The sequence below is a fragment of the Solanum verrucosum genome, unplaced genomic scaffold (assembly GCF_900185275.1).
Source record: "Solanum verrucosum unplaced genomic scaffold, falcon-dt-bn FXZP01000118.1, whole genome shotgun sequence".
In the NCBI taxonomy this organism is placed as follows: Eukaryota; Viridiplantae; Streptophyta; class Magnoliopsida; order Solanales; family Solanaceae; genus Solanum; species Solanum verrucosum.
Genome location: NW_026020568.1, coordinates 1,877,903 through 1,903,297, shown reverse-complemented (window position 1 = coordinate 1,903,297; position 25,395 = coordinate 1,877,903). Strand labels below are relative to the sequence as shown.

General features: G+C 38.6%; 1 protein-coding gene and 2 pseudogenes across 2 annotated transcripts; 1 reads left to right on the top strand and 2 right to left on the bottom strand.

The window, feature by feature from the left end:
* The first annotated feature begins 1,243 nt into the window (after window positions 1–1,243).
* On the top strand, window positions 1,244–6,832 carry LOC125810497 (protein IQ-DOMAIN 11). 2 transcript variants are annotated; one of them, XM_049489970.1, is made up of 6 exons: window positions 1,244–1,687; window positions 1,974–2,339; window positions 2,430–2,648; window positions 2,953–3,084; window positions 3,175–3,506; window positions 6,527–6,832. In XM_049489970.1, exons 1-6 carry the CDS (start codon window positions 1,613–1,615, stop codon window positions 6,795–6,797), a joined length of 1,395 nt encoding a protein of 464 aa, XP_049345927.1. In that variant the 5' UTR covers window positions 1,244–1,612; the 3' UTR covers window positions 6,798–6,832. The 2 variants fall into 2 exon arrangements, with proteins under 2 accessions (XP_049345927.1, XP_049345926.1); XM_049489969.1 differs by lacking the exon at window positions 6,527–6,832 and having other exon boundaries at window positions 1,245–1,687; window positions 3,175–3,864.
* On the bottom strand, window positions 4,691–5,457 carry LOC125810511 (germin-like protein subfamily 1 member 7; annotated as a pseudogene).
* A 3,077-nt stretch (window positions 6,833–9,909) lies between the features above and the next one.
* Window positions 9,910–15,513, bottom strand: LOC125810510 (putative germin-like protein 2-1; annotated as a pseudogene).
* Between the last annotated feature and the right edge of the window lie 9,882 nt (window positions 15,514–25,395).

The window sequence follows — 25,395 nt, the reverse complement described above, 5'->3', positions numbered from 1 at the left end:
GAAAGAACATATGATCATGTTTTGGTATGTGTTGTGTGTACCCCACTTGGGCTAAGTGGTAGTGTCAGTATCAAACATTCGAACATGTCAATTGTAGCTGAAGAAAACAAAATAGCAGCTGGAAGAGAAACACAGTTCATAATTCATAATCCATCAGGTTTCCTTCCATCAATGTGAAAGGCCTCTCCCTCCACACTTCTATCACTTGCAAGGCCCATAAGTTTTTTTTTTCATAATACATAGACATGATCCTAACTTGGTGTCAGCTGGTAACTATGACATTTAACTTTGGGTATGCATAAATAGACACTTAAACTTGTATAAAATTGAACAAATAGACACATCCGTCCTACTTGGCACCCTACATGACAATTTTGTGTCCTACGTGTATTATGACATGTAGAACATCCGTCTACTTGTTCAATTTTATACAAGTTTAAGTGCTTACTTGTGCACACTCAAAGTTGGAGGGCATAGTTGTCTGCTAAAGCCAAGTTAAGGGTCATGTATTATTTTTTCTGAAGTTTATTGACTCGACTAATTCAATTTATGTTGCATAAAGTTAGGAGTAGAACCGAAATTTTATCCTTTATGAGTTCTAGATTTAGAATGACCCTCCAATTGGTATGAATTAATGCCTTTTAACTTGGTTTCAATTAGCATCGTTTTCCTCCAATTTTGGGTTTGCACAAGTAGGTAATTAAACTAGTACAAAATTGAACAAGTAGACACATAGATCCTATATGACATTCTATGTGACAATTCACATCCTACCTGGCTTCCTGCATGTAATATGCCACGTTTGATGTGTGTGTCTAATTGTTTAATTTTATACAAGTGCTTACTTGTGCACACTCAAAGCTGGAGGGCATAGATGTCATCTGAAGCCAAGTTAAACGACACATTTATGTATTATGTCTTCTCAAAATATATAGTACATGTTTAATGAAAATATTTTAATACAAATACATTATTCAAGGAAAAGTTATTATTGGGTTCAACTAAATTGCATGTGGCGCCTCTACATGAAGACACCAAAATGCTTGTCATTTACTAACTAGGATTTCCTTCATTTTCAAAACTCGAACCTAAAACCTCGAAATTTTAAAATTAAGAGATCTAATCCATCACACTACATCCCCCGGTAGTGAAAAACCCACATGTTGAAACAGGAGAAAGTCATCATAAAGAAGATAGAGAAAAGAAATGTGAATTATTATTTATTTTTGAATACATAAAAGAAAAGTATACACCTTATTCTAATGTCTTGTATTTCCACTGTTTCCATCATGAAAAAGGCTTCATTTATTTATTTTTCTTTGGTGGGACTTTTAAGGCTAGAGTCCTAGTTAAGTAGAGTTGCTTACTTCAGAAGATTTTGGTTATTTTTAGAAATGAATGAGAAAACCTATGATATCTTTTTGGTGTTAAATGCCTACTAATCTTAGTAAATTCTCATAAAAAAAATATGCTTCAATTCCCAAAGGCTCTGTTACCAATAGATCTTCTATTTTAACAAGAAACTTCCCTTTTTGTATTCTTATGTTTAAATTACTCCCAAAAAGATCTTGTTGCTTCATCCAAGTGTCATACATGAGGTAGTTCTAAATTCATGGCAAAGAAGAAGAGCTGGTTCAACTTGCTCAAGACATTTTTCGTTTCAGGATCAGAATCAAGATTAGACAAGGTAAATGACTTTACTTATGTCAATCAATTTCTAGTAGATCCCGTAACATAAGCAGAGACGAATTCAAAATTTAATCTTTATAGGTTCATTTCAAGATTCCGAGTTCTTTGAAAATACGTGTTAAAAACTTTATGTTGTAGCGTTTTAATGTATATATATCTATGATCTGAGTGAAAAATTGTGGGATCAGTTGAATCAACCTTCTTGCCACGGAATGTAGGTGATCTTTATGTGTTGAAATTGTATATCCAATTTTATTGACATTGTGCAGCTATTGTATCTGTAGGGGAAAAGGAAAGGATGGGTATTTACAAGGCTAAAGATCAGAAGGTTGGTGGCGACCTCCGCGTTGTCACCACCAAGGGAAAGGAGACACCAGAAAGCAGAAGAGAAGCAGAACAAGCATGCTATAAAGGTAGATGTTGAAACAATTAATGAATCGAATGCAGATGGTGAAACTCCAATAGTTGAAGCTGAAATCGCTACCTTTAAAGAAGGCATTGAGTCTATCTGCCACAGGCCGAAAAATGAAACTCTTGTATTGTCAAAAATGACTATTCATGGCCAAGAAACAAAGTACTTTTACCTCTATGAGAGAAGGATTGAAAATCTTGCTGCCATCAAAATTCAGACAGCATTTCGCGGCTATCTTGTATGTTTTTTTTTTCTTTCGCAATCTTCTGTTAAGGTCAATTCTCTGCAATCACAAGAAAATGTTTTTCACCCTTGAGTTTAATTTCAGGCAAGGAAAGCTTTGAGAGCACTAAAGGGACTAGTGAGGCTTCAAGCTATTGTTCGTGGTAGGGCTGTTCGACGTCAGGCTATTGCTACACTTAGGTCCTTGCAGTCAATTGTAAACATTCAATCGGAAGTATGTGCAAAGAGATGTGATAATCAGGTGAAAACTACAGTACATTGTCAAGAAAATACGTTGCTGGATCTCGGAGAGAAAGATATCAAGGTAAGAAGTTGTGCTATGCTCCGGTCAAATCTAACATGATATATGTATCATGTTCTGTTGTTTCTTTCCATATAGACAGAGCATCAAATTGCTAGGGATATAGTGAACCAAAATTTTAGGGACTTTTTGTGTAGTCCACCTCTGTTCAATGCATAAGAAACTCTAGAGTGGAGAAAGGCATAGTTCAACTCATGCTTAGCATAGAAAATTCTTATGATGATGAGAGTAGTTTTCACAAAATAATCATCTCCCACTTTAAGGTATAATAACTATTCCAGCTTAGTCGATTCGTATAATTCTGCAGATTGATCTGAACAGCCAGAAAAGGTGGGACAATCGGTATTTATCTAAGGAAGAAGCAAACAAGATGTTCTCAAGCAAAAGGGAGGCTGCGATCAAGAGAGAACGTATAAGAGAATACTGGTTAAGCCATCGAGTAAGTATCTTATCGATTTCTCAATTCCTTGATCATATTCATCACACAGACTATGAATTATAATTTCACAAGGGGTATTCTTACTTGCAGAGGTCAACAGAATCAGACGTAAATGGAAGAAGGCGATACTGGTTAGAACAATGGGTAGATGCTCAGCTGGCTAAAAGAGATGACCTTAAGAACGTGGACACGCTTTTCTCCGCAAGAAACAGAGAAGAATTCGAGAGAAAAGAAATGAAACCAAAGCCTTCTCTAAGACAATACCATACAGATCAAGAATTGGTTTCACCAGTATATGTTCCAAGAAGATCATTTCACCACAGAAGACAGAAATCAAGTGGGGATCATGACAATACTTTCATGGGCTCTCCTTCGATTCCAACTTACATGGCAGCCACGGAATCTGCAAAAGCAAAAGCAAGGTCAATGAGTTCACCAAGGCTAAGACCAATCAATACTGATGTCTACTCTGAGATAAATTCTCCCTACAAGTACAAACTATCTCCCATATCTTCTATCAACAGCGATGCCACGGTCACAAGTAGGATTGGCAGTGTTCCTGGCTTCTCACAAAGATCACCATGCTTAAAAGCAACACCTGGTCCCATAAAATCAACCAGGACCATTAAGGACCTTAGCTTTGGATCAGATGGGGCATTTGCAAATTGGGATCGCATCGGTGCCTGCAGGTGATCGATTGACTAAAATGAAAAATATAGATTGTAATGTAATAGTTGGAATGGTTTCATAATATTATATCTACTCTAATGGTTTGTGTGAGTTTCCATCAGTTTCGTCTGAATAAATCTCTTACTCAAGATATGCTACAAATTAAAGTTATGCCTTATGCAACTAGAGATGACAATGGGGTTGGTGTGGGTGCGGGGTGGGTTCAAGTTATTTTTCTTTGCAAAATCATGAGGTTGTGGGTTAAGGAAGTCGTAGTCTGACTAGTAGATTGATGAAAGATTTAAAGCAGAATAGTAAGACATGCTGGAGTTAAGTATTGGTGTGAATGAGAAATGCGGAAAATTTGAAGCTAAGTTCTTTTTTGACAGGAACTTTCTCCCTCACTGGTGGTGGAAAGAAAGATTAGTGTGCTTATTTATAGAAGCACTTCTTCTAGCTAATAAAGACTTGAGAAGAAAGTCCCTTTGTGACTATAAGGTGTACAATACATAAACATGACCCAATTTGGCTTCAAACTAGTTATGAACCTGCATTTTTAATCAACAATTGACATGCTATAATAAGTCATTTTTGCATGTAAACTCAAAATCTAGACTTGATGGTAGATAGTATGATTTTCTTAATGTACCCTAACTCAAACATGTAAAGAAGGGTCAATAACCCGTTCATTTATTAACTCAGTCCATTTTAATTCAGTTCAACCAACTGAATTAAAACATATAAGAGAGGGGTGGGGTACCATTTTGGTTCCATTAGGCATGTCAATTTCACTCTCAGAGGTGCATGGCCAACACAATGCTTATTCATTAGAATATATTGCAAAGAAAGATTATAGTTACATACATTGCCACTTTATTTAGGAGTTACAGAGTGGCAGTATTAATCCAGCACATTCATAAGATGCTGGTGAGCAGTGCACTGCAAACAACTTTCAGAAAACACACAGAATCGTATTCTTAATGACATATAAATATAATATAGCCTAAGAGAATTTCTTTCGAAGTTCTGCAATCTGTGTCTCATCAAGCTGGAAGCCTTTGGCAAGAATGTCGTCCGGAACAGGTGGTTCTGAAGCAAAGATTGATCTAGGGATCATGACAAGTCCAGGATTTTGACTGTTCACAAAAGTGAGATAAGTAGCTTTTTTGTTTCCCACATTATACTGGAAGTGAATTAGACCTTGTGGGAGCACAAACACATCACCAGGATTCAAGATTTTGGAAAAGAGGGGACTTTTAAAGAAGTTTGTAGGATCAGGAACGAGAAACCCTGCATATAGAGTACCCCTGTGGCTCCCAGTCAAAACGAGCAATAGACATACCAAGAGTGTTAAGTCCAGGCATTTTGCTTACATCCACAAATGTTGCAGCAACGCCAACCACCGGCACTGCATTTCCACTAACATTCAGACCTGAAGCAAAGAAATCATCTGCTGTTGCAAGCTTTGGGTCTTTGCAAATCTTTCCATTCACGAAAACTGCACAGGTGAAATAAAATGAAGCTAAGCATATTATTCAGATAATAACAAAAGACAGTATTACAGAAAAACGATTAACCTGAAGCCTGAGAGTCGTTAACCGCAACACATATGTCCTGTAGAGGGTTGTTATCATAAGCATAAACAGGGGAATTACAAAAGAAAGCAGTAATGACTAAACTTGTTATGAACCACCGCATGTTCATTGTATCATCTGCAAAGTTTTGTTTGCTTTAAGTTTGTTATGATTGTTCTCCAAACAACCAGAAATGTGTGACTATTTATACTTGAGAGAAAAACAAGTGGTATTGAAAATTTAGCATCAGTCTATTTGGTAGGGCTAAGTATAGAGTTCCAAATGGAACAAAGTATATGGTACCCTGAAATTATGTAGAGATTCACACGTTTTTCCATTAGAAAGAGGGGTAATTTTAGATTAGAAAATAATAGGTTGGGTTTTGAGGGACCAATAGATAGCGGAAGCTTAAAAGGGAAACCTACATAAATTACACCCGTTTAAGAGCTAATTACTTAGATACAATACTCTAGAGTGGAGAAAGGCATAGTTCAACTCATGCCTAGTATTGCAACAAATAAATCCACAACTGAGATGTGATCTTGCAATGGAACTAGATTGAAAATTCTTATGATGATGAGAGTAATTCTCATTAGGTATAATAACTATTCCAGCTTAGTCAATTCGTTTAATTCTGCAGATTGATCTAAACAGACAGAAAAGGTGGGACAATCGATATTTGTCTAAGGAAGAAGCAAACAAGATGTTCTCAAGCAAAAGGGAGGCTGTGATCAAGAGAGAACGTATAAGAGAATACTGGTTAAGCCATCGAGTAAGTATCTTATCGATTTCTCAATTCCTTGATCATATTCATCACACAGACTCTGAATTATAATTTCACAAGGGGTACTCTTACTTGCAGAGGTCAACAGAATCAGATGTAAATGGAAGAAGGGGATACTGGTTAGAACAATGGGTAGATGCTCAGCTGGCTAAAAGAGATGACCTTAAAAACATGGACACACTTTTCTCAGTAAGAAACAGAAAAGAATTAGAGAGAAAAGAAATGAAACCAAAGCCTTCTTTTAGACAATACCATACAGATCAAGAATTGGTTTCTCCAGTATATGTTCCAAGAAGATCATTTCACCATAGAAGACAGAAATCAAGTGGGGATCATGACAATACTTTTACGGGATCTCCTTCGATTCCAACTTACACGCAGCCACGGAATCTGCAAAAGCAAAAGCAAAAGCAAGATCAATGAGTTCACCAAGGCTAAGACCAATCAGTACTGATGTCTACTCCGAGATTAATTCTCCCTACAAGTACAAACTATCTCCCATATCTTCTATCAACAGCGATGCCACGGTCACAAGTAGGATTGGAAGTGTTCCTGGCTTCTCAAAAAGATCACCATGCTTAAAAGGCACACCTGGTCCAATAAAATCAACCAGGAGCATTAAGGACCTTAGCTTTGGATCAGATGGGGCATTTGCAAATTGGGATCGCATCGGTGCCTGCAGGTGATCGATTGACTATAATGAAAAATATAGATTGTAATATAATAGTTGGAATGGTTTCATGATATTATATCTACTCTAATGGTTTGTGTGAGTTTCCATCAGTTTCGTCTGAACATTTTCTCCTTGACAATGGAAAGGATCATTTCAGGACAAAGCAAATAGCAAGTATCTGTCACAGTTTTAGGACACGAAGCATTAGGTTTAACTTCTTCTACTTCCAACGTGCAATAGAAGAATGAACAAACTATATATAAATATTTAAAGCGGAATAATAAGACATGTTGTAGTTAAGTTAAGTATTGGTGTAAATGAGAAATGCATGGAAGATTGGAAAATTTGAAGCTAAGTTCCTTTTGATAGGAACTTTCTCCCAAATTGGTGGTGGAAAGAAAGATTAGTCTTTTTAAAAAAATATATATATATATTTTTTTTCTTTTTTAAACATAAAAAATATCAATAGGGATAAGTGCAAGCAAGGGGGGCTAGGCCTTACCTTACTAATCGTAATGAAGTACCTAACGTCTACTACCTAACAAGAATGAAGAAATAAAGAGCTAGAACTAAGTATTTTCTGATCACCACAGAGTTTGTCACTCCATGATGATATTATAAATGAGGATGCTTAAATAATGTAAAAATATGTCAATCAAGAAGTAAGTTTAGTTATCAGCCTCAAACTTTCTATTACAAACGCATGAATTAAAAAAGATTGACTGCCCATCAAAAGTAACTTGAAGTATTTTTCTCTTGTCTTCTTCTTCAAACCTATCCAACAATACTTGATAATTCATACTTTCTTTATGGATTTATTGGATTTTGTTGAACCTATTGATATTGTCAAATGGTTCTGTTTTTCCTATCGCATCGGTAGGTGCCTTGAAACAAACTCCTCAGTCATTTTATCGTCCCAACTATGTTGCCTTCCATGTGTCTTCTTTTTGTTTTTGTTGCTTCCACTTCTTTGTTGCCTAGGTGATATATTTCCTTCCCTAGCCACTCTATCAAAACATATGTCCAACATATCTTCCTCATCTTCATCAAGAGAATCCTCGCCCAAATCAAGCATATTGCCTTCCTCATCTTCATCAAGAGAATCCTCGCCCAAATCAATTGTATTTGACACTAAGGCTCTTGACTTATTCTTCTTTGCAATCACACATTTAGGCACAAATACGGGAGCTTCTGGACTTAATTTGCTTTTCAAAGTAGGTGGTGAGATCTGCTTTTCTTGGATCAAATCGTTGTCATTCTCTGTTAACTTTACTTGCTTTCCAGTAGTCTTCGATAAAGCATCAAAGCTATTCGAACATAATAGGTCTCTTGAGGCAATACTAATATCTTGCCTCTTCTCACTGTCATGAAAATTTTCAGTTGCACCCTTTTCACTACATGGAGAATTATTTTGACTAGTCGGGGAAAGGCTCCGATTACTAGTTGAATTTTTGTGTGGAACCAATATCCAATTTTTAGTTGCATTCTTGGTTTCAACTTGCAAAACATGCTGCCCAGAATTTTCAGCATCTTCAACATCAGATGTATCCATTAGTTTGTGTCCTGAATCCATTATTTTTTTGCCTGAACCAACTCGCGGCGCATCAACCCCAACTCTTGGCATTCCCCCTTTGTTTTTGGTAGTTTTTTGAACACCAATATTACTTGTAACAACATCCATTGAGTGTGCACGATTTTGCTCAGAAGTGACAACAACCAATTGTCGATCTAAAGAAGTAGCTTTACTTTGATCGACATCTACAACCTTTCTTTTTTCATTTAGTATTTCTCTCGCATCACCTTGATACTTTTCACTATCGATAGTACCTTTTGTAGCAACTTCAATGGTATCATCAATCTGTTTGTTATTTTGATTTCTTTTCAAGATCAAACGCCAACTATCTTCATCATGACCTTGGTGCTTACAATAATTGCAATACAAAGGTAGATTATCATATACAATCTCCTAAAAAACCTCGATCAACTTACCAGATTTTTTCATCCACAAACTGCAATCTTATACGATTTGGAAGCTTTTCCATTAGATCAAGTATAACCTTGACCCTAGCTGTGCTAGGTCTTGACTTGATTTGAGTAGCTTTATCTATAGCTATTGGTTTTCCAACTGCCGATGCTATAGACAACAAAGACTTCTTTACAAACAAATCTGGAGATAAGTTCGGTAAAGAAATCCAAACCACAGCTAACGTCGTTTCCTCCGTAGGATTATATCCAATGGACCATGGAAAAATCCTACATTGGTGCTTCTCTCCATTGTAGAGAAGATAATTAACTGAGCGAGATAAAGCTAGTACATAATCTTCATATTGATCAAATCTCAACAAAATTTGTCTTGGAGCAAGTAAGCCAATTAAACAATTGCCCTTGGTACCAAGATGTTTCGGTAAAATTGACCTTAATACCTTCAAATCTGGCGCACCATGGGATAATTTAAATACCACTGCTTGATGCAATCTCTCCTCAATCATAAAGTCTTGCCTTTCCTCCATTGAAAACATGATAGTAGGTCCTCCATGAATTATTTCGATTGATTTTGCAATTGTTTTTGAGTTAATTAGGGCAGATTGTTTAGAATTTATAGTATTGGAATTGAAAAGGGTGGCGTATGTGATGGTTTGAGGTGGTGGGGCAGGCTGGACAGCCTCGAAAGGAGGCCGTCCAGTGGCCGTAGAGAGCTGCGCAGCTGCTGGCTAGGAAGGAAACCTAGGTCAGCCGTTTTTTTCCCTACCTCTTTGATAAGTCTGAAAGAAAGATTAGTGTGGTTATATATAGAAGCACTTTTTTAGCTAATAAAGAGTTGAGAGACTGTCAGGTGCACGACCTCCCTGTACCCCTACTTAAACATGTAGAGTATGTTTGGTATGGATTTTCTAAGAAAATATTTTCCTTCATACCAAATCGTTCGAAGTACTCAGATTACACACAATGCTTATTTATTAGTATATATTGCAAAGAAAGATTATAGTTACATACATTGCCACTTTATTTAGGATTTACAGAGTGACAGTATTATTCCAACGCACTCATAAGATGCTGGTGAGCAGCGCGCTGCAAACAACTTCAGGAAATACACGAATCATATTTTTACTGACATATAATATAGCCTAAGAGAATTTCTTTCGAAGTTCTACAATCTCTGACTTATTAAGTTGGAATCCTTTGGCAAGAATGTCGTCCATAATATGTGGTTCTGAAGCAAAGATTGAACTTGGAATCATGATGGCTTCAGGATTTTGACTGTTGAAACTAGCTAGATAAGTAGCTTTTTTGTGTTCCACATTATACACGAAGCGAATTAGACCTGTGGGATCAAAAACACATCGCCAAGATTCAAGATTTTGGAGATGAGACGACTCTTAAAGAAGTTTGCAGGATCAGGTACAAGAAATCCAGTATAAACAGTACCCTCCAGGACAGTTATCAATGCAGTAGCTGGTAAAGAAACAAGATAAGCTGCAGAAGAACCTTTTATTCTTATTGCTGAAATGGAAATAAATATACATGATGGTCTAACTATTTCCTAAGCTAACTCCACAAAATGGGGAGATAATCCTAAGCCTAAACACTGTTAGAGACCTAGTCAAAATAGAAGAGCAGCAGTAAACTAATAGTAAAACTCAACAGTAACTAATGACTAATAAAACAGTAATTAACTAATTCTATCTAACAGCTGTACAAAGCAACTTATGCACTGATATGCCCCCCTCAATGTAGGCAGTGTGCAACAACACCTAGCTTGAACATGTGTCTGTCGAAGGCTGATTTGGAAAGGGCCTTCGTTAGAGTATCTGCAAGTTGGTCTGAGGATTGTATATGGACAACTTGAACTTGCTTGAGCTGAACCTGATTGCGCACAAAATGGAAATCCACCGCAATGTGTTTCATGCGACTGTGAAAAACAGGATTTGCACATAAATACGTCGCACCAACATTGTCACAGTAGATAGTTGGAACTTTTTGAAATTTAAGTCGCAGTTCTGCGAGAAGATTTGTGACCCAGTTTGTTTCCGCAAGAGCACTTGAAACTGCCCGATATTCAGCTTCAGTGGAAGAACGAGCAATCATTCTTTGCTTTTTGGAGGACCAACTCACAGGATTTTGGCCAATAAACAGAAGGTATCCAGTAGTAGAAGCTCGATCATTGACGTCTCCAGCCCAATCCGCATCAGAGTACATATGTAAAGAGAAATCATTATGGCGCATCAACCGTAAGCCAAGATGAGCAGTCCCTTGAAGATACCTTAGTACCCGTTTGACAACTTTCCAGTGGATCTGGGAGGGAGTTTGCATAAATTGTGACAGTTTGTTTACTGCAAAACAAATGTCTGGACGAGTGAAAGACAAATATTATTGGAGCTTCCCTATCACCCTCCTGTATCTGGTTGCATCAGCTAATAATCCGCCATCATTGACCTTGAGTACTTCAGTAGTAGTCATTGGAGTTTTAGCAGGTTTGCAATCAGCCATGTTCTCCTCACGCAATATATCACGTGTATAGGTACTTTGAGTCATAATAATACCATCCACACTTCTAATGACTTCAATACCTAAAAAGTAGGTGAGAGCTTCAAGATCTTTAACAGAAAATCTAGCTGCAAGGGAAGAAATAACTTGATTAACAACTGAAGTATTGCTGCCAGTAACAATAATGTCATCCACATATACTAGTAGATACACTGTGGCATGAGAATGATGACGAACAAAGAGGGAGCTGTCCGACTCAGATTTTATGAAGCCTAACAGGAGCAAATGATTCTTGAGTTCATTGTACCATGCTCGAGGAGCTTGTTTGAGTCCATAAATAGCTTTATGAAGACGACAAATATGAGTTGGAAAAGTCTTGTTTTCAAATCCCCGAGGTTGTTCCATATAAACCTCTTCATCCAAAAGTCCTTGAAGAAATGCATTATTAACGTCAAGTTGACGCAGAGGCCAATCAAATTTGATTGCAATGGAGAGGACCACACGAATAGTAATTGGTTTGACTACTGGGCTAAACGTGTCATGAAAATCAACATCGGGACGTTGGGTAAATCCCTTTGCGACTAATCTAGCTTTATAACGATCAATAGAACCATCAACCTTTCGCTTTATTCTGTACAACCATTTACAAGCAATGACATTTTTAGACGAATCAGGAGGTACTAATTCCCACGTGTGGTTTTTACGCAGTGCATCAAATTCAGCTTGCATAGCATTCTGCCACTTTGTGTTTGCTTGCTTGGTTGAAGGTGCTGGGAGTGAATATAGGTGGGAGGTGAGCCATGTAATCAAAATTGGTTTTAGTTTATGGATATTGTGTTGTGAGCGGGTAACGACTCAATTTGGAGGCAAAGGGGAAGGGTGTGGTTCGGGAAAGGTTGGGGCAGAGGTGTTCGTTGTTGCCGCTGAAGTGGAGCGACGAGAGTACACAAACCGAATAGGAGGTTTTGGCGATGGTGGATGGGATGTTGATGGTAGTTGAGTTGATGGAATGGAGGACGACAGAGGATAAGATTGGGCATCAGGAAGAGAAGAAAGTGGAGGAGAAAAAGTAGGAAAAGTACCTTGTATCGCAGACTTTGTTGGAGCGCAGCCGGATGAGACAGTATCATGCGTGTGCCTGATGGTATCTGCATTGGTCAGAATAATAGGAGGCGGTAAATCTGTACAAGGCACAGGAGAAATCATAGGAGAGATGTCCTGGTTAGTTGTAACCAAATCTTCCCAGGCAAGTTGTCTGAAACATGAGGAAAGCTTTGAAAACATATTCTGGAAAGGAAAAATACTTTCAAAAAATTTGACATCACGAGACAAGTATATTTTTGAAGATTTTGGATCAAAACATTGATAACAATGATAATTTGATGAAAAACCCAAATAAACACAAGGCATCGATCGTGGCTCTAATTTATTCTTCGAGTATGGTTTGAGCCATGGATAACACAAGCACCCAAAATTTTTTAAGTGAGCATAATCTGGATTTGTACCAAATAACATTTGAAAAGGTGATTGATTTTGCAAAAGGGAGGTAGGTAAGCGATTGATCAGGTAAACTGCATATTGACAAGCAAAGGACCAAAGGGTTGGGGGAAGTGAGGCTTCATGGAGTAATGTTCTTGCCATTTCAATAATATGTCTATGTCGTCGTTTGGCAAGAGCAACTCGTTGAGGGGTGTATGGAGGAGCTAAAGGATGTTCAATACCTTGAGAGTTTAGGTATGGATCAAGACTTTTATATTCTCCACCACCATCAGTATATAAAGAAAGAATTTTTGTATTGAAATAACGTTCCATTAAAACTTGAAAGTTTTTGAAAAGTTCTTTTACCTCACTTTTATGTTTCAAGGTATAAAGCCAAATGTATTTGGTAAATTGGTCAACAAAAATGCAGTAGTACTGTTTTTTATCAATTGATAACACTGGAGAAGGGCCCCACAAATCACTAAAAATGGTTTGAAACGGTTTTGTACTTGACAATGTAAATTGTTGAAAGGGATGCCGATGAGCTTTATTTGATGAACAAGAATTACAAACTGAAACTTTTTCTCGTGTACAAGGCAGCGAGAATTTATTTAAAACAAAATTCAAAACTCTGGCATGTGGATGACCCAATCTACGATGCCAAGTGATGATGGAGGACGAATTGGAGGAGGCAGCATGTGCTTGTGGGGAAGGCACCGAAGGTGAAGTTGCCACTCATAAAGACTGTCTCTACTCCGACCATGGACCAAAGGAGTCCCTGTGTTCAGGTCCTTTACACAAAAAATGAAAAGGAAAAAATTCAACAGAGGTTAGATTATCTTGACAAAATTTAGAAACTGAAAGTAAGTTACGCTTAATGGTAGGTGCACATAGAGTATTAGAAAGCTTGAAAGCATTATTCGATGCATGTAATTGAGTAGAACCAGTGTGAGTTATGGGGATTTTGTTACCATCACCCATGGAGACATGCTCCATGACATTGTATGCCTGCAAGTTGTGAGGTTCAGCAGTGATATGATGAGATGCTCCAGAGTCGACAATCCAAGAATCTGCTGGTGCCTGCAATCCTGAAACATAGTTGACCTTTGCCTCAAAATGGTTGTGAGATTTTGATCTACACACACTTGCAACATGACCTGATTTATTGCACAATTGGCAGCGAACACCATCATAAAAGTTGGTGGTGGTGGAAGATCGTCACTGATTGGGTGTAGTAGAGCGATTGCTGGACCGCCATTGTTGGGCCGACGAGTGTTCCGAGAGTTAGAATGACCAGACCTGTAGGATGTAGCAGCGGCAGCAGTAATCTGGTTGGGAGCGTGCTTGGACTCTTCATGGCGAAGGAAAAGCTCATGATCCAATAGCTTTTCGTAAAGTTCTTCATAAGAAATAGTGGAGTCACGAGCACGAATCGCAGCAGAGATCTCACGGAACTCTGGACCCAAACCACTCAGGATCTTAACAATAAGTTCTGAGTTGGTAATTGGGGCACCAGCTGTAGAGAGTTCGTCAGAAATAGAGCGAATATGTTGCAAATATTCGGTGACTGGTTGGGAGTCTTTTGTTAGGCGCGTAAGGCGATCACGCAAACTAAAAATGCGAGTTTGGGACTTATTTGCATAGGCTGTGTGCAATGCATCCCAGGCAGTTTTTGCTGGATTAGCAGTTGCAACAGTGGTGGCAATTGTTGGATCAACAGATGCCATAAGGGCGTTTTGAATAAGTTGGTCTTGGCGAAACCAAAGAGAAAACGCAGGATTGGCATTAGGGACTGTGCCAGTAGTGATCGTGCGAGAAGGGGAGGGAGCAGAACCATCGAGATGGCCATATAGATCATGACCATGCATAAGCATCGAGAATTGCGCCACGTTGAGAAGTTTTGGCTGCCAAGTAATTTGATAGGCAATTGGGAAGCCGGATTAAATTGAACAATTGTCACTCTGATGTTCGTATCTGCGGTGACAACTTGAGAAGTGACGCCCATTTGTGGAGGGTGGGAGAGAAAAAAAAAAAAGGATCTTACTCATTAGAGTTTATTGTGGCTCTTGATACCATAAAGAAACAAGATAAGCTGCAGAAGAACCTTTCATTCTTATTGCTGAAATGGAAATAAATATACACGATGGTCTAACTATTTCCTAAGCTAACTCCACAAAATGGGGAGATAATCCTAGGCCTAAACACTGTTAGAGACCTAGTCAAAATAAAAGAGCAGCAGTAAACTAATAGTAAAACTCAACAGTAACTAATGACTAATAAAACAGTAATTTACTAATTCTATCTAACAGCTGTACAAAGCAACTTATGCGCTGATAGCTAGAAGGTGCGTGTGAAATGGAACAAGACCCTGTGGTTCCAAGTCAGCACGAACAATAGAAATACCAAGAGTGTTAAGTCCAGGCATGGTGGTTACATCCACACGAGTTGCAGCAAAACCAAACAAAGTTGTTGGATTTCCACTAACATTAAGACCTGAAAAAAAGAAATCATCTGTTGTTGCAAGCTTTGGGTCTTTGCAAATCTTTCTGTTTGCAAAAACTGCACAAGTGAAATAAAATGAAGCTAAGCATATTATTCAGATGATAACAAATAACAGAATCATAGAAAGACGATTTACCTGAAGCGTGAGAGTCGTTAACAGCAACACATATGTCCTGTAGAGGGTTGTTATCATAAGCATAAACAGGGGAATTAGAAATGAAAGCAGTAATGGCTAAAGTTGTTATGAACCACCACATGCTCATTGTAATGATTTGGATTTGTTATGATTTTTTCCAAACAATCATAAAGATGTGACAACTTATACTAGAGAAAAACAAAAGGTATTGAAAATTTAGCATGGAGTCTATTTGGTAGGGCTAAGTATAGAGTTCCTAATGAACCAATTAGCATGGAGTCTATTTGCTTGTTCTTGTTAGACAATGCTATATACATTGTATAGTAATAACAAAAAAAATTAGAATAAGATTTAATTACAGGTTGTATAATTATAGCAATATATACTCTTTCTTAAAATATGACTCTAACCCTACAATTTATAGCTATAAATATTTTCTACTATATCATATCCTAAATTAACAGATATACCATTTAGGAAATCTCATGTCTCTCTAGCATGGTATCAAGAGCTACCATCTACACAACTACCCTGCACCTTTTATCTTTCTTTTTTGTATTCTATCTGGTCAATGAATTCACAATCATCATGCACGATTTGATCTCCACTGATAAGTGCTACTGCTCCTAGATGTTTTGATGATCTCCTCATAAGTGTAGGGACCTGGTCCTCTGCAGAGTATGAATACTCGTCCAGCTGTCAAAGTGCTGTATAGCTGTAGAAGTTGTCTACGTCAGAAAGTTGGTGAAGCTGCAGAGTACTTCACCAATCAGAAGCAAGGAGGTTGCTTGTACGTTTGGTAATAACTCTTTATGGTATATAATAAACAAGATACAACAATATTACTCATTCATTCAAAGAGAGAAAAATTTCAAGCTTCAAGAACAGCAAGGGATCTGATCGATTGCTTCAAGAGCTTTTTGTACCAGCTGTTATTTTGTTTGCTTGTAATAGTTCTGATATTGTAAGATCCACTTCATTTGTGAAAGAAACGTTTCAAACTTGTTTGAATCATTGTAAGAACTAGGTTAAGGGTAACTTAGGTTCTTACTCCAAAAGGTCTATATTAATCGGTTAGGATTAGTATAGTGGGTGGTGTTGTATCTGCTCTGGCTCATCTAAGTAATAGGAGGTATTGCTTAGAGTTGGGATTAGTAGGCTAATCTCGGTTTGTAAACTTGCTTTTACTTTTGCTTGGAGAAGATTAGTGAAAGAAGTTTGAAAAGTCCTGGCAGGCCAGGTCGTGGTTTTACTCCCTTGAGCAAGGAGGTTTCCACGTAAAGTTGTTGTGCAATCTTTACTTTCAGCACTTTGTTTATTTTCTGTTATTTTAATTGTGCTGAGGACCTGGTCCCATAGAAAACGTGGACGCATACATTCCAACAAGTAAAGGAAAGATCCTGACGGAATGGCTGCTCCACCCAATTAATGGACAATATTATGGCTGGTGGAAAAATCAAATGCACGACTACATCAACGCTGAGGATTCTGAGTTATGGGACATCATCCTTAATGGACCATATATTCCTACAAAGGAAGTGAAGGATGGAGAGCTTACCACCACTGTTGTCAAAACCAGAAAGGACTACAACGAGGCAGATAGGAGAAAGATAGAAAAGAACTACAAAGCGAAGAAGATTCTGGTGTGCGGAATTGGAGCAGATGAGTACAACAAAATTTTTGCTTGTGAGACTGCCAAGGAGATATGGGATTGTCTTTAAACAGCCCATGAAGGAACGCAACGAGTAAAAGAATCTAAAGTTGATATGCTTACCACTCAGTATGAAAATTTCATTATGAAGGAAGGGGAATCCATCTTTGAGATGAACTCAAGATTCACCTCTATTACCAACGAGCTGAGAGGGTTGGGTGAGCCTATTCCTATTCGTAAGCAAATTCGCAAGATTCTCAAGGTGCTTCCGAAATCTTGGGAAAGCAAGGTGGATGCCATAACAGAAGCCAAAGATCTAATGACGATTTCCATGGACGAACTGATTGGGAATCTTCAGACCTATGAGATGAACAAGAAACATGGGACAACTGTGAAGGAAGGAAAGAAGGAGAAGTCCATTGCTTTGAAAATATCTCAAAGTAAAGAGACTGAAGAGGAGGATGAGATGGCATATGTCACTAGAAGATTTCAGAAGATCTTAAAGAAGCATGAAGGCTTCCTAAAGAAAACCCCTTCCAGCAGAACTGCTACTGCAAATGATCTTTGCCATAAGTGTGGCAAGCCTAGACACTTTATGAGGAACTGCCCCAGTCTAAAGCAGGAAACTCATGACACCAGACCTCGCAAGAGGGACCTGGTCCCAGACCATGCTCGAAGGAAGGCACATGCGGATCAGATTGTGAGAAACGCCTTTGCTGTGTGGGGAAATGACTCAAGTGAATCAGAAGAAGATGAAGAGAGTCATGAGGATGTCTCAATGATGGCCATTGAGGATAATGAAAGCATTTTCAACTCTATTTTCTCCTTAATGGCAAATTCTGATGATGAAGAAGATTCAGATGAGGTAACTCTTTTTGAGCTTAAAGATGATCTAGATAATCTCCCTATTGAAAATTTGAGGAAACTTGCTGCTCTGCTTATTGATTGTGTTGATGAACGAACCACTGAAAACTTAATGTTGAATAAAAAATTAAGTTTGTGTGAAGATAAGAATTTTGCTCTCATGTCTCAAGTTGCTGAAATTAGTGAAGGGATAGGTATTCTAGAGACTTGTAACATAACATCTGAGAAGGACCCTGGAAACTCAGTAGGTGGGAAGAGAAAGCTTAGCATTTTTGAGGAAGAACTGGAAGAAAAGCTAAAAAATTCTGAGTCTAAGCTAGTCGCTTCTCTTGAAACAAATTCTCAACTAAGAAAGGATTTGAGTAAGGTCAAGGAAGAATTAAGTCACTCCCTTAAATGGACTGACTCCTCTAAGATACTCTCTAATCTGTCTAATCAAAGTTTCAATGGAAAGAAAGGGTTGGGATGCAGACCAATAGAACCTCCCTACAATCCCCATAGCAAGTATGTGTCTGTATCTGACAACCTTTTATGCACTCACTGTGGTCGAAATGGTCATTTGAAAGAAAATTGTGAGATTCTGAGAAAAGCTAAAGAAAGGCATGTGAGATTTATTAGATCTGAAAATGATGTTAAAAAGGGACACAAGGGACCTGGTCCCCCGTATCGTTTCAGTAAAAACATCATGCCTCCCTGGACAGAAAGGTTTCTTATCAGACCTCTTAATGATTACTGGGAACTCTGTCTGAAGTGGGTTCCTAAATCTAACAAATGATTTCTATGCAGAAGAGAGAAAGGAGTCAGTGCTGGTATATGGATAATGGATGCTCAAGGCACATGACTGGAGACACTTCAAACTTCCTCTCTTTGGAAGCACACCAAGGTGGTGGTGTGTCGTTTGGTGGTGGAAAGAAGGGCTCTATCCTTGGTATTGGCAGAATAGGGAGATCGGCTGATAATTCGATAAATAATGTACACTATGTGGAGGCTTTAAAATACAATCTTTTGAGCATTTCACAAATTTGTGACAAGGGAAATGAAGTCAAGTTCATGTCTGAAAGCTGTGTGGTTACAAACTGTGCAACTAAGAAAATTGTGATGTCTGCAAAAAAAGTCAAGAATATGTATGTTGTTGATCTTGATTCTATTGAAGGAGTCAGCCTGTCATGTCTGAGTGCTCAATCTGACGATGTAAATCTTTGGCATAAACAACTGGGTCATGTTAGTACCTCTTTACTTAACAAGCTTGTTGTAGGGGACCTAGTCCGCGGATTACCAAAGCTGAAGTTCTCAAATGACAAAGTCTGTGACGCCTGTGTAAAAGGAAAACAAACAAGATCATCTTTCAAGGCAAAAGGGGTGTGAGCACTACCAGACCTGTAGAACTTCTCTACATGGATTTGTGTGGACCGGTCAGAATTCAAAGCAGAGGAGGTAAAAAATATATTCTTGTAATTGTTGATGATTTCTCCAGGTACACCTGGAATATGTTTTTGCGGAAAAAGGATGAGACTGCTGGAACTCTGATCACTTTCGCCAAAGTCATCCAATTGAAGATAAATTGCAAGATAGCGAGTATCAGATCTGATCATGTACAGAGTTTGAAAACTCTATACTTGAAGGGTTTTGTGCAGAAAATGGAATCAGTCACAACTTCTCAGCAAAATGGAGCTGTTGAAAGAAAAAACAGAACTCTAGTGGATATTGCTAGAACTATGCTGATTGATTCAGAACTTGCAATGAATTTTTGGGCCGAAGCAGTTAATACAACTTGCTATGTGACAAACAGGAGTCTTATCAGAACAATCATCAAGAAAACACCTTATGAGCTGTTAAATGACAGAAAGCCTTCAATTGCTCATCTCAAGCCATTCGGGTGCAAATGTTTTGTGCTAAAAAATGGAAAGGATGATCTAGGCAAGTTTGATGCCAGAAGTGATGAGGGAGTATTTGTCGGGTACTCATCTACAAGCAAGGCTTACAACGTGTTTAACAAAAGAACTTTTTTGTATTGAAGAAAGCATGCACATCAAGTTTGATAAATTGGGTACAAGAAGAGAGAACAATGAGGACTACGAGGTTGAAGAGCTGATGACCAAGCAGCAGGATGATCAGGGCGTAAAAGAGAATGATGCAGAACACTTAAGAGGACCTGGTCCCTCAAATGCATCATAGGAAACAGTGTCTCAAAATCTTGAAGAAGATGAAGGTAATTCTGATGCTGACAGAGAAGAAGAGATTACCAGAAAGTCTGGATGGAAACATCAATCTTCACATCCACTAGACAATCTCACCTCTCCACTTGACTCAGGAATTCAAACTAGGTCTAAATCAAGAAATCTAGTTGCACATTCAACATTCATATCATCCGTTGAACCCAAGAACATTAAGGAAGCTTTGAAGGATGTAGACTGGGTGACTTTCAATGCAGGAGGAGCTTCATCAGTTTGAGAGAAGCAAGGTGTGGCACCTGGTCCCCGACCACCTGACAGAACCATTATTGGGACCAGATGGGTCTTCAGAAACAAACTGGATGAGCATGGGATTATTACTAGAAATAAGTCAAGACTGGTGGTACAGGGTTACAACCAAGAAGAGGGAATTGATTATGATGAGACATTTGCTCCTGTAGCCAGAATGGAAGCCATCAGAATCTTAATAGCATTTACCGCTCATATGGAATTTAAACTGTTCCAAATGGATGTCAATAGTGCTTTCTTGAATGGGAATCTGAAGGAAGAAGTATATGTAAAGCAGCCTCCAAGCTTTGAAGATGCAGAACTGCCAAATCATGTGCTAAAGTTAGACAAGGCTCTGTATGAGTTAAAACAAGCTCCTAGAGCTTGGTATGAACGATTGTCAAAATTCCTTCTTGCAAATGGGTTCAAAAGAGGTAAAATTGATAATACACTGTTTTTGAAATTCAGAGGAAAAGAGTTGCTGATTGTGCAGGTTTATGTGGATGATATCATCTTTGGAGCCACTACAGATTTACTTTGCAAGGAATTCTCTAATCTGATGAGCAGTGTGTTTGAAATGAGCATGATGGGAGAACTCACTTTCTTCTTAGGCTTGCAGATCAAACAAACCGCTCAAGGCACTTGAATATGCCAAGAAAAGTATATCAAAGAGTTGCTCACAAAATTTAATCTTCTTGAGGCAAAGGTGCTGGATACTCTTATGAGCACAAGTGTGAAACTTGATAAAGATGAAAATGGTGTGGAGGTAAATCAGACCATGTATAAGGGAATTATTGGGTCACTCTTATACCTCACTGCAAGCAGGCCCGATATAGTGTTTAGTGCAGGGATGTGTGCAAAATTTCAAGCAACACCAAAGGAGTCTCACCTTAAGGCATCCAAACGTATCCTGAGATACTTGAAGGGAACTCAGGACCTGGTCCTCTTCTACCCTACTGATGACTCTTTTAATCTTATAGGTTATGTTGATGCTGATTATGCAGGTTTTCTTGTTGATAAAAAAAGCACATCAGGCATGGCACACTTCCTGGGATCAACCTTGATTTCATGGGGAACAAAGAAGCAGAATTCCGTGGCATTGTCTACTGCAGAGGCAGAGTATGTGGCTGCTGCATCATGCTGTGCACAATTGTTATGGATTAAGCAGCAGCTGGAAGATTTTGGGGTACTTACAGACAATATTCCTCTCGTCTGCGATAATACTAGTGCCATGGACATGGCCAAAAATCCGGTCCAGCATAAGAGAACAAAGCACATAGATATAAGGCATCACTTCCTAAGAGACAATGTTGAAAAGAAAAATGTGGTGATGAGGTTCTGTAAAACTGAAGACCATCTGGCAGACATCTTTACAAAATCGTTAAGTAAAGATGTCTTCATTAAAAACAGGATGCGGCAAGGGATGCTCAAATTACCTGACCTTTCGACATAATTTTTTCCTTATTGATTATGTTAAGGAGGGCAGGTCTCTATACTTGTTGTAATGTCTGTCATAAAAGAATTCACTTTTGTACCTTAATGCAGGTATCACTCATGGTGTGTCTAGCTGAAGGGAAGGTTTAATCACACAGACAGAGTTACAAACTGAAAGGAGGACCTGGTCCTTACGAGGTTAGTATCACTTATACTACACTGTCTAAAAGTCAAACATCACTGCTACGTGTCTCTCGCCCATTCATCGCGTCAGTTCAAAACGTCTTGTCAGTTTTAATACCAAAGGTCACCTCCATTGAGACCCGATACCTTTTCTATTTTAATTTTTGTTGGAGAATTTATTTTTAGCTTCTCTCTTCTCCTTTCAAAAATTAATTAATATATTTCTCTAAACCTCTCTCCAAGTTCTTCCTTTTTCTTCTCAAAATGTCTATCACTGAGTCTTCTGAAAACCCTAGCCCTTTCAACTTCCCCAATCCTCCTCCTGAAGAGTCTCCCTCCACCCCTGTCTGTGGTGCCGGCGAATTGGTTGAACCCATCTGCCCGCCAGCCGACATTATAGTCTCCCATGTTCTTCACTCCGAAAATACCTTGGTTTGCTCTCCCACTCTGGTCCTATCTAGTGAAAAATCCACCATTTTAGAAGCACAATCTGTGGTAAAACCTAATGAGACACTAACTGCTGGTGCCGAACTGGTGGCCGTTCAAAGCTTAGCCTTTTTAAGAGGTGATGTTCAACCCACTTCTCTGGAGCATGAATTGGAGTCACCAGATCAGGTCCTTCCCAGAAGTGAGCCTATCTTTGACCAAAAACCAAAATCATTTGATGTTGGAAGCGATAAGGAAGAAGAAGAAGAGGTTCCATTAAAATGGCGCTCAAGGGGAATGCGTGGAGTAAACCAATCTCAAATACATGTTTCTGAGTTGGAAGCAGTTAAAGGTACATCTGAGGTTGACTTTGTTGAAAACTCTGCTGAACGAGCAAAGGAGCAACAGAGAAAAGGGAAGGGAAAGTTGGAAATGTCTCACTCTAAAGGAGACAAAAGGAAGTATATTACAAGGAGCAAAGCACAAAATGTTATGGGAAGTGCTATTGCTGCAAGCAAAGCCCACACGGAAAGAACTAGGAAGAGGAGAAAAGAAGGGTTTAAAACTGAACATCCTGCCTCTACGCCCTTGTCTATTGAAAATAGTGAAAGTGAATCTGAAGATGCTGTCAAGTGTGTGGTAAAAAGGAGGAGAGAAACTGAGGAAGAAAGGATTAAATCAAAGGGAAATCAAAAGGGGGAAAGAAATCTACTACAAAAAATGCAAAGGTTAAAAAGCAGACATCTCTTGCACAGGGAGAAATAGGAAGAAAGCAGTCCGAGGAAAAACCCGTAAAGAGACCTGGTCCTAAGATTAAAAATCAAATCAAAGAAAAGGATTTGACTAGAAAAGAGCGGGTAGAGAATATGGAGCAACAAAAAGTCTTTAATGGTAGAGTCTTTGACCCTGACATTAACACACTGTTTGGTATGGCCAATTTAGTTGATGTTGTTACCATTCAAGGCTGGAATCATTTATTTGCACCACCAGTTCCATACTTACACGAACCTGAAGTGCGTGAGTTCTTCTATAAAATGGAACTACTGGAATGTGGTGGAATCATAACGATAGTCAGGAATGTGGAGATTTATCTTGATGAAGAAACTCTAGGAATTATTCTTGGAGTGCCTGTCGTGGGAGTTCGAACTATTGAGGGATGCAAACCATCTGGTGATTTCTCGAAGCTTGCTACCAAACGAGGAGATGTCAAGCGTGCAGGCCTTCCTAAGAAGTTCCTTAAAGGGGAGTATCAATTGATGTTTGAGTTCATTAACAAAGTAATGGTGCCCAGGATTGAGAAGAGAACAGTAGCTTCTGCTGCCGATCTTTTCCTCATGGAAAAACTTGATGAGCTTGAGGAAATTAATCTCCCTGCAATTATGCTTGAACACATGCATAGAGTAATGACATGGAAGAATGCGAAGCACGGAATTCCTTATGGGTATTTGCTAAACTTTGTCTTTAACCATTTTGAAGTCCCAGTAGGAAGAGGGGTACCTGGCATTACCAAACAAATGTTCACTATGTCTACTCTACTAGAATGTGAGTGCATTGAGGGACCAGCTAAGGGCAGATCTCAGGTGGCAGATGTTTTGGAACAGCAGGCTACTCTTAGGAGGGAGGTGACTGATCTCACTAAGATTCTGAGCGATAAGGAGGTTGAAATCACCAGGCTGAAGTCTGAACTGCAGAAGGCCGTTTCCAGGGTACCTGGTACCAGTGAGAGTCACGAACTGATGCTCAAAGAATTAAGGGATGAAAACACAATGCTGTTGAAGACAAATGCCTCTCTAAATGAGGACATTAAGTCCCTAAACAAGCAACTGATACAGGCCCATGAGAGTGCAAATGAGCGCATGATACAGGCCCATGCGTACTTTTAATCCCTCCCATCCTCCGTCCTAAATGTGTCTTGTTTCTCATATTGTTTTTTTTCTTTTCACCTTGTGTCTTTTGTTGTTTTGACTAAACTACAGTGGTTAGTATATATGATATGATGCTTTCTTTTGTTAAGTGTCTTGTTCATGTGTGATTTAATTTCTCTTTATGCTTACGTGCACATGTTCTGTGTGGCCCAAGGGCCTGAATTCTTTATTGCCTTTGCATTTAACTTGAATATGTTTACTGCTTCACCTTTTCAATGATGTTCAAAAGGGGGAAGTTTTGTTGTGTGGAATAGGGGCACTGAACTGGGGGAACTGTGATTGTTAGGGCATTGAACTAAGGGGAACGAACTGTGGTTGTTACTGGTGCACTAACAAAGGGGGAATTTGTTATGTTTTGAATGAATGTTTGTTCCCTCACGAGAGGAGTTATGCAGGTTGTTTGTCATCATCAAAAAGGGGGAAATGATAAGTGCTATGTCTAGTGTTTTGATGATCTCCTCACAAGTGCAGGACCTGGTCCTCTGCAGAGTATGAATACTCGTCCACTGTCAAAGTGATGTACAACTGTAAAAGTTGTATGCGTCAGAAAGTTGGTGAAGCTGCAGAGTACTTCACCAATCAGAAACAAGGAGGTTGCTTGTACGTTTGGTAATAACTCTTTATGGTATATAATAAACAAGATACAACAATATTACTCATTCATTCAAAGAGAGAAAAATTTCAAGCTTCAAGAACAGCAAGGGATCTGATCTGTAACACCCTAGAAATTTTTTTGAACTAAGACTCGAACCGTTCATCGTAGTGAGTGAGATTTTAGAGAATTTAAAATTTCTTAATTGTTTAGTTCACTAGATGTAGCACATTGAGTTCCGAAAAAAAATAAATTGGAAATACAAAATCTGAAATTTTACAAGTTAAGCTAAGTATGAGTTTTTTTTAAAACCATAACTCCTAGCTCAGGATGATTAGTCATTCTACCAGTTACCGTAGGAAACATCTTTGAATTATCTTTCCAACGCCGCCGAGTTTGATAAGTTTCGAGGTCGGATGAGTGAGCTATGGCCTTTTGAAGTTAGGCTGTCCAGTTAAGGAAAGTCAAAACCGGG